This window comes from Polyodon spathula, chromosome 1 (genome assembly GCF_017654505.1).
Source record: "Polyodon spathula isolate WHYD16114869_AA chromosome 1, ASM1765450v1, whole genome shotgun sequence".
NCBI classification, from domain to species: domain Eukaryota; kingdom Metazoa; phylum Chordata; class Actinopteri; order Acipenseriformes; family Polyodontidae; genus Polyodon; species Polyodon spathula.
The window spans coordinates 93,212,524-93,222,095 of record NC_054534.1 but is presented as its reverse complement, the minus strand read 5'-3'; the positions used below and the strand labels follow the sequence as shown (position 1 = coordinate 93,222,095).

General features: G+C 34.2%; 1 protein-coding gene across 1 annotated transcript; it reads left to right on the top strand.

Annotated features, from left to right (window-relative positions):
• Nucleotides 1–9,061, top strand: LOC121324373 (PACRG-like protein). The gene is made up of 8 exons (XM_041266124.1): nt 1–132; nt 505–656; nt 3,336–3,403; nt 3,592–3,682; nt 4,596–4,730; nt 5,256–5,363; nt 6,678–6,758; nt 8,886–9,061. The coding sequence occupies exons 2-8, from the start codon at nt 522–524 to the stop codon at nt 8,940–8,942; spliced, it is 675 nt and encodes a 224-aa protein (XP_041122058.1). The 5' UTR covers nt 1–132; nt 505–521; the 3' UTR covers nt 8,943–9,061.
• The last annotated feature ends 511 nt before the right edge of the window (nt 9,062–9,572 follow it).

Sequence of the window (9,572 nt, the reverse complement as noted above, 5' to 3'; positions counted from 1 at the left end):
CTAGCAACAGGTAGTATTCCTGTCTGAACACAGCAGTTGCTCGTCTAATCTGAGAAGAGGTAACATTGACTGGCAGCTGGAACTGTTCCGAATTCCAGTACTGTCAGTCTGAATATTTATATAAACATTTTGGTAGGTTACTGTTTTGTATTTATTTGTGTCTTTTCCATGACAATGGAATGCTGACTTTCTAGTAATACACCTCCTAACTGCGATTCTTACTTGCGATGCGTTTTGGTTTATTTAGCCTGCAAAGTAGACGGGTTTCTTGATAGGCAGGAGAAAAAAACAAACAAACAAAACACACAAACAAAACAAAAACGCACACCCCACAAATTGTATTATTAACAAATGGCTGTAGTTATTATCAAAAACAACAACTTAAGGTGACGAACATTCATTGAAGGGCCTCTATTGTGTTGTTGGTCATACAGTGTTTTTAGTACTGTATTACACTTACTTTTACATTTTTATTTAGCCTGGATGTTTTTAATTTATTTGAAGGACAACAATGAAAAAGAATGTCATCAACTTCCCGTGGGAAAACTGAAACTCCAAAAAGGAAAGTCAAGTCTGCGTCTTCAGTACACTCAGTGACTGCAAATAAACCTCAGCCTAGGCCCAGTGACCGACTGAACCCAAAGACAGTCGATCCAGTACGGTAATATTGTATACAGCTCTGTGTGTGTGTGTGTTATCGTGGTTTATCCATGCATTCTTCATGTTCATATCTAGGCTACATACATACACTTAGACTTACTAATACATGGTCTCGTTTTACATATATCAAAAACTATCGTACATAATATTGTCCCTAAGACTTTTTTTTTGTTGAAATAATAAAAGTAAAACTGTGATTATTCACATTCTACCTCAACAGCAGACATGTTCACTGAATATGTAGTGTTTGTACACAAAGAACTACTGTTAAACTTGACCTTGCTGTCCTGCATTAATAATAAGAATATTTTATGGTTTGATGGTTTACTCACTAGCCAAAAAATACAGCTGGGCAATGTCTCTCCTTCCTAACTTGTATCTATACCGAGCGTCAAAAGAAACAAATCACTATTATAACACATTTATTTAAAAAAAAAAAAAAAAGGTATATAAATGATGAATATTAACAAAATGTTTCTGGTTTCTTTTTAATCACTCGATCATTCATCCTTGACCATGACACGCTTGAGTGACTCTGACTGAAGCATATGAACTTAATCACCTAATTAGTGAGTCAATTGATTGGACACTGGATATGGTGTGATTTCAGCTGTTGAATTGCAAGCTTGAATAAAAGCAATAAAGAAAATCACAGAAAAAAACAATATGCCACGTCTGTTAAGAAAATAGCGCCTTTGTGCAATGTTGGATGTTGGACTAGGGCAGCATACTGTGGCTTGCCGTCTTGGGTGCTCACAGCCAGCAATTTCAAACCTGACGAGACAGTATAACCAGACACACTCTGTCAATGACAGGCCACGAACTGGAAGACCAAGAGTCGCAACACCTGCCAAAGATCGACAGATCATTTTGCAGCATCTTCTTGATGTCAGTTGTTAATCAGCACAATAAAAAGTCATTGCACCTGCTCTAAAACAGAGTATGCCATTTTCCAATCACGTCTAGTGAATTTTATCTAAATATAATTGATAAGTTTCTTTTCATACTCAAATATAAGTGATACTTTTCTTTTGATACTCAAATATAAGTGATATGTTTCTTTTGTGTCCCATTTCTGCCTGCGAGAAACCCCGCCTGCGAGAACCAAGATCTTTACAGTATATAGCAGCATCAGTTACATGTAAATAAACAACGTGTATTTTTATTTTTGTTGAACATGATTACTGTTCTGTATAATGCATTTTTAAACTACACGTGAATGTTTTATTCCATATGGATTACCTGTAAAACAATGATTTTTAATCAAATATAAATAAGTAGCTATGGTGACGTCACTAGTAAATTATGCAAATTAGTACCTTCAGTAATGTGTTCCGAACATTCAGAGGTCAAAATGTACCTTTCTTTGCAGCTATAAAAACTGTAAATTCATAAGGTACATAAAAAGCAAAAGCCCGACAAAAAAAAATAAAACAAAATAGGCACCGAAAAATGAAACTAATTAAAACAGAAGCCCTACACATAATCCACTAGACCTTCTGTATATAAGGTGTGAGTTGTGTGCAACTACTCACTAACAATAATGTGATCTCAGAATGATCCTTGTGATTTCACAAGAGATTGTGGATGCCTGTACAAGTGTGTCATTTCTCAATGCAGTGGCTACATTGTCATGCACAAAACACCTTAAGGCACAGTTCAGTAAACTGTCTAAAATAAGATCCCAGACTTGAATTGTAGCTGATGGCAGAAACCAGCAGCATAGTTTCCAATGTACTTATAGGAACAGAATACATCACAGTGGTGTACTGTTAATCTTTCCCACTCTGAAGACTTACATTTAGGAAGTCTAGCAAAGTCAATATAATCAAAATGTATTACTCATTTATAAGTCTACTTTATTCAACAATCACTTATTAGGCTTCCAAGCCAAAGGCTGGGAATCCTACTGTTATTGTTAAAGTTTTTTTTTTTTTTTCTTCCCGAAACTTTAAACTGCTGCTGCTTCAAGGCTGTGTGACTGATCAGGTTCTGACTTGGCAGGTAACAAGCTGGATACATTGGCTGTCAGATTGTGAAAAAAATTTGCTGCTACATCATTGAAATTGGTGCTGTGACGCATTGTTTAGAAACCTTTCGAAATCTTATTCTTGGGAACCAGTTAAGCGATTGATCTGACACTTGGCATATATCATCAGCATCCAAACCCGCATCAAGTTTGCAAAGCAGAATTTTCTGCGATAAATTTTAATGTCGAAATTGCTGCCACAAACTTTAACGAAACACGCCCTTAACAGCAAACTGCTGGTATTTGAGCACCGTTTGACCAACAAACTCCAAACTTGGTAGTTATCGTCCCAATAATAATGATACAAATAAGTGAAAATGGGGATGTTTTATAAAACAAGATGGCCGCCAGTTATATATTTTACATTTGAAATTTAAACCTGCGTCAGTTGACAAACAATTTACTTGACTAACTCCAAACTTCATAAGCATCATCCTTGACACTGTAGCAATTCAACTGACTTTTAAAAAAAATGGTGTTGACCTGAAACCAAAATGGCTGTTTGATGCATTTTTTTTAACTAAACCTGCTTCTTCCAGTAATTGCTTAAGTGTTTGGTACTGGTACTGTGGCTTGAAAGCTGTAAAACTGCCTGGCAGTTCTAGTTAGTTTTATTATTGTAAATAATGGTCTTTCTCTTTTTCAGTTCAGTGGTCCACTGAGAGCTCAGTCCACATTTGCAGCAGTGTATTCTAAAGGAGATATACCCTGCAGGTATATTTGTTTATTTTGTAATATCATTAAGTATATAGTAAAAAGTCTGAACCAAACTAAAGAGTTCTTAGTGGACAAATTCTACTCCATTACCAATGTGTGTTCTACTGAAAGGCAGAAAGCCAAAATGTTTCACCCTGCTGTCCATTTGTTGTAACATTTGTTTGTTATTGGTTTCATCTGTTTAGGTTAGTTCATGGCTCAGTTAAACACAGGTTACAGTGGGAGAGTCCACCAGAGACTATTCACTTTGACCCTCTACTTATCACACTTGCTGAGGTAAAGAATTTTGGATTGTGGTTTTTGTTAATTTAGTCAATGATTATTATAATGTTTCAGCATTCTTTGGTAGGCCATTTTAGTGTCAGGGTCTCAATTTGGAATGTGGCCTAATCACGTTAAAATGCCTATTTTTATTTATTTATTTATTTGTACCTATCTCTTTACTTTTGCTCATGTTTGCTTTTGGTTTTTGGACTTAAGAAATCGTGTGATATTGTGACCTTTTTAACTGCCCACCTGCTATACTTTACCATAATGCAGGTGGAGTCAACATGGGGTTGTATGAGATTTCAGACTAAAACCTTTGCGTTACTCCTGTGATAAAGCATGTTGCCCTTGTTTTAGTCTGTAATAGTAGCAGTGCACTAACACTAACTGAGAGTGCACAATCATTAGCAATGAACCACAAGCTGATTGCATCATAGTTTAACTTTGGATCCTAACATGTCTTTAAGAGTAGTGTAAGAAGTCATACAGACAAAGTCTTGATATAGCTATGAGGGGGTTTCTGTTAGTACCCATATAATCTAGCAGTGCTAAGAAACTCAAATGATTGTTTCTGCAGATTTTTACCATTCAAGAACATAAACCCAATTGTTTATTTGTTAACTGCTAGAAAATCAGCATATTACAAAGTACATTTAAGTAATTATGTTAAGGTTACAAGATGTTTACTGTAACCTTATGTTTACTAATATAGATTTAGAAATATAATAGTAAACACACAAACACATGTTCTGCTTGATTTTTCTCAGTGAAGTGCAAAAAGGTTTGATGTGTTTAATGGAGGTGTTTGTAATGGGCTTTGCTGTGCTATGGTGTGCCACCTTTAGCCACAAGATGGATTAATTTAATGTTTTACATAAATGTACAGTAGAATGAAAATCTTGTTGTATATTAATATCTACAGGGTCTAAGAGAAACAAAACACCCATACACGTTTGTGTCAAGGGAAGGCTTTAAAGAATTACTTCTTGTTGATGGGGCTGCTGAGAAAGCCATCCCTTTGCTGGCAAAGTTGGTGCCAGCACTAAAAGCGGCTCTGGTAAGTAATTTTTCTGTCTGTTAATCATGGATTTATCTTTAGTACAACTGCACAGGTATGGATGTCATTAGCCTAATCTCACTAACATGTTACAGATGAGTAGTTTGCTGCACCTCATACCTCAAAACACACAAGGTTTGTTTCATTGTTATTGCTCAACAACTTTCAGGGGTTTACTTTGACTGAAGTGACACGTATCTTTGCAAAATGCTCACATTTTCTGAGACTAATTTTTACAAGTCCATGTGTAAAACTTCTGTAGATATAGGTAAGTACATACATACTTCAATGTTAGAATTTATTTTGTAAAGGCTACATACAGCTAAGCTGCTCATACATGTTAAAACTACAGTTGCAGTTGGATCAAAAGATTCGGAAGATGGTCGAACTCTCACAATATGTCTCATGTCTCTGGGAAGTTCTGTTAAGGTTGTACTTTTTAGTAGTAACATGTTGAAGACACCAGTTGAAACAGTTCACTGTATGAAAACTGTAGTTAACTAACTGAACTTTTCCATCCTTAAGGTTCACACTGATTCCGATGTCTTTGAAAGGGGTTTAAATGGCTTGGTTCAGTTAAGTGCTGCTGTTGGCCCTGCTCTGAATGACCATCTTAAACATTTACTCACCAGTGTAAGTCCTTCATTTTTAAGTACATTATTAGGCTTCCAAGCCAAAGGCTGGGATGCCTATTGTTATTGTTAAAGTTTTTCTTCCCAAAACTTTAAACTGCTGCTGCTTCGAGGCTGTTTGTCTGATCAGCTTCTGATTTGGCAGGTAACAAGCTGGATACATTGGCTGTCTGATGCTGAAAAAATTGTGCTGCTGCATCCTTGCAATTGGTGCCATGACACATTTTTCGATAAAACCTTTCCAAATCTTCTTGGGAACCGGTGAAGCGATTGATCTGAAACTTGGCATGTATCCTCAGCATCCAAACCCGCATCAAGTTTGTGAAGCAGAAGTTACTGTGATAAATTTTCATGTAAAAATGGCTGCCACAAATCTTATCTAACCGCGCCCCTAACAACAAAGTGCTACTGTTTGAAAACCGTTTGTCCAACAAACTCCAAACTTGGTAGTTATCATCCCAGTAACAATGGGATACAAATATGTGAAAATGGTTATGTTTTATAAAACAAGATGGCTGCCACTTATACATTTACATTTGAAATTTAAACCTGCGTCAGTTGACAAACGATTTACTTGACTAACGCCAAACTTCACAAGCATCTTCCCTAATACTAGCAATTTAACTGACTTTTCAAAAAATGGTGTTGACCTGAAACCAAAATGGCTGTTTGGTGCATTTTTTTTTTTTAACTAAACCTGCTTCTTACAGTAATTACTTAAGTGCTCGGTACTGGTACTGGGGCTTGGAAGCCGTAAAACTGCCTTGCAGTTCTAGTTATTATTATTATTATTATTATTATTATTATTATTATTATTATTATTATTATTATTATTATTATTATTATTCCATGTATAATATGATATCCCAAAAATTCAGAGTTAATGTTGCATGAAATGTAAATGACTGAATATTCTTTTTGGACCACAAAACTTTCTGAGAGACAGAACAGCAAACCCTACAGGGTTTTCTGGCTGATGGAAGGCATAGTTGTGGACTTCAGTTAGATTGTGACTCAGTCCAAGAAAATCATCTTTCTTTGCCTTTTAATAAAGTATTATTATCTGATGCAGTCTTTGCACGTACATGTTGTCTAGATTTATCCTGTAATGTATGTGACTTTAATGGTCTGCATAGTAGGTATACTACCTGCCTATGATTTCAATTGTAATCATGGTGCAGGTTTTCTAAAAAGTACCACCTATAAACAAAAATATCCATAAGCAATTTAAACTTCTCATCTTTTTTTAAATTACTTTCTTTTTTTCTTAAATATACATTTTTTAGTCTTTTCCATTTTTTTTTTTTTTTTGTAGCTATCAAAGAGACTAATGGACAAAAAATATAAAGACCAAGTGATGAGTGGATTACAGAAACTGGAGCAGTATGGTGGCAAGGTATGCTGCATGTAATACTTGTATTTTAAATATAGACATTGCACTTTTTAGATCTTTTTGGGGGCACTTTTACACATGAAACATGGTGGAAGAAAGTTGAGATCTACAACATTGCTATTATATTCTATTCTATGTGACAGATTTTGTGACCAGCAAGAGATGTAAAAAATGCAACAAAATAGTTATGTCTTAAAGCTGGTTTTACAGACCTCAATTAGCACAAATCATACATCCAGTGTTATTTTACGTAATATAGTCTGATTGGTGCTGAGATTAGTTTTTTGGCAGATTTTATGGCAGTCTGGTAAATCTGAGTTTGATATATACAGTAGATGCCGGTTATTAACCAGCGTTCACGGTAAGATTTTTAGATACTGAGAAACTTGCCGTTTTGACTGAGAAAGGGTAAATTATCATTGAGAAACATTCGGTCACGCATTAACCCTTTTAATGTATTTTTGTTGCATTATACAATTTTGAAACAATTAATTATTCCAACACCAGTATCTCAACAATTTTACAATTTACTTTAAATTTAAACAAGACATTTATTGTGGCTCTGCCTGTGATCCTATGCAGCGCTGTCAGTTGTTATCATAGATATAGACTGCATGCTTATCTAGTGGCCGGCATAAAATTACTTTATACTACTGCATAAAACACTGGCATCTGCTCTGCCTTCATTTGTAACCATCTTTAGGGCTACTAATTGTTCCATTCTTGGGAATACCAAATTCTGTTTTGTTTTTTTTAAGAATGGCCAGTTCCATTTGTTCCCACTTTTTATCAACATATCAATAATTAAATATGGCATTTGAACATACATATAATGTTGGTAGTTAAATAGACATTTAATAAATATTACCACAATTCTTTTTTTTTTCAATCAGAATCTGTACTCTTGTTGCTGTAATAGTAAGTAAAGACACTTCAAACCTGCCATAATGTTTATAGACATCATTTGGCTCATTGCTGGCATTAAAATAAGCAGGAAAACCTAAGAATTATATTACAGCTGTTCAGAAAACCAAACGAAGTTCACCTTTATTAGTTTTCCTGTAAAACTAATCGTTGATTGGTTAACAAGAGTAAGTAGCCTATAGACCTATATTGTAGTTTTAATTTGATCAGTAACAAAATGTCACAAATTGCACAACCCTCTTCATTTAGGAAAAACAGAATTTCCATCTGAATTCAAATTTATGTATGCCTTTTGTTAATGTAGACTGATGACATAGCTGTTTTCCTTTTTTTTTTTTTTTTTTTTGGAAGTCTATTTGAGAAGTGATTGCATAATATTAGTCTGTGTTTAATAAAACAGGTAGTGTCAGAGAAGCATAGTTTATCCATTCATTGTTTCCAATGTTCATAGCATTTCAGTTTACATGTTTTATGATGACATGTGTATTGTACTTATGCAAGGGAGCTAGCTATGTGATGCAAGATGTGATTGACACAGCTGCAAAACTAATATTTATTTAAATTAAAACACTAATGAATATTTTAAATGTTAGTATTATAACTTAAGCACAAAAAAAAATCCTTCAGTCAGTAAAATGTATCATGACTTCTATTTTCTCTTTTCTACTGGTCACTGACTGTAATAGGAACTGTGAAATCACTGCTCAATATTATTATAAATCAGTCATTTGAACATATAGACCTAGATCTGTGTAATACAAAAAAAAAAAAAAAAAAAAAAAAAAAGATTATTATTGTAAATGCTGGTAAATCCAGTTGTTTGTGCATAGGTTATATGGATTGTTTTATGTGATTTTGCTCAACTGGAAGGTCTTCAAGACAATACCAATAGGAAATAGCCCATGTACTTCAGGGACAAGTGTGGGTCAGTTGAACTCTGCATTAATAATTCTGGTATCAAAACTTCTCTCCATAAATTAGATGCCCTTGTAGAAATCAGTCAGCATTTTTGATTTTTTACTAACCAGTATGATCTTTGTAACGTCCACAGAGGTAGAAGAGTTTAAACCAAAAGTACAGGGATTACAAGAACACACGATGAAGTACCTTAATTACAAATTTGAATGCAAGGGAATGACTATAAAAAAAAACAAACAAAAAAAACTGATGCATTGGTAATAACATAAATGTTATTTCTATTTTCAGCCCAGTCTTGCTGTTATCAAATCCAAAGTTCCAACCTACAGTTCTATTTTCTCATGAGAACATGTGTTCTAAAAAAATGTCATTGTCTGAGTTTTCTGCAGTGGGCCTGAAGACATGGATTTTTTTTCTTTAAATTGTACACATTAGCCATGTATAAATGTCCATTTTGTATGTTTTATATATATATATATATATATATATATATATATATATATATATATATATATATATATATATATATATAAATTTCATTTTAGTGTAGAGGACCGTAGATTTTTCAAAAGTAATGCAAATAACTGTATAGCTTCTATAGCTATGGCCGTACGTTTTGCATCACTGTATATAATTAACAAATTTAACTTCATAAAAGTTGAATGAAACCTGCTGAATAATGTTGTGTTAATACAGGGATGAAAATAAGACTCCTATTGCATAGCAGTTTTACGCATTCCAGGTTGTACTTCAAGCTTGATTAGCCCCAGCATATAGGCAACAAGCTTGGGTATATCTGTTTAAACTCCTAGTAAAATCAGAAATGGATCAAACTGTTATGCAATCGGAGTCTTATTGCCATCCCTGGTTAATATATTTAATTACATACCGCTTTGTAGTTTTTCATATACTTAATGGAAACCTGACCAAAATGTGACATTTCGAAATCTAACATGAAACACTGTATGGCTTCCG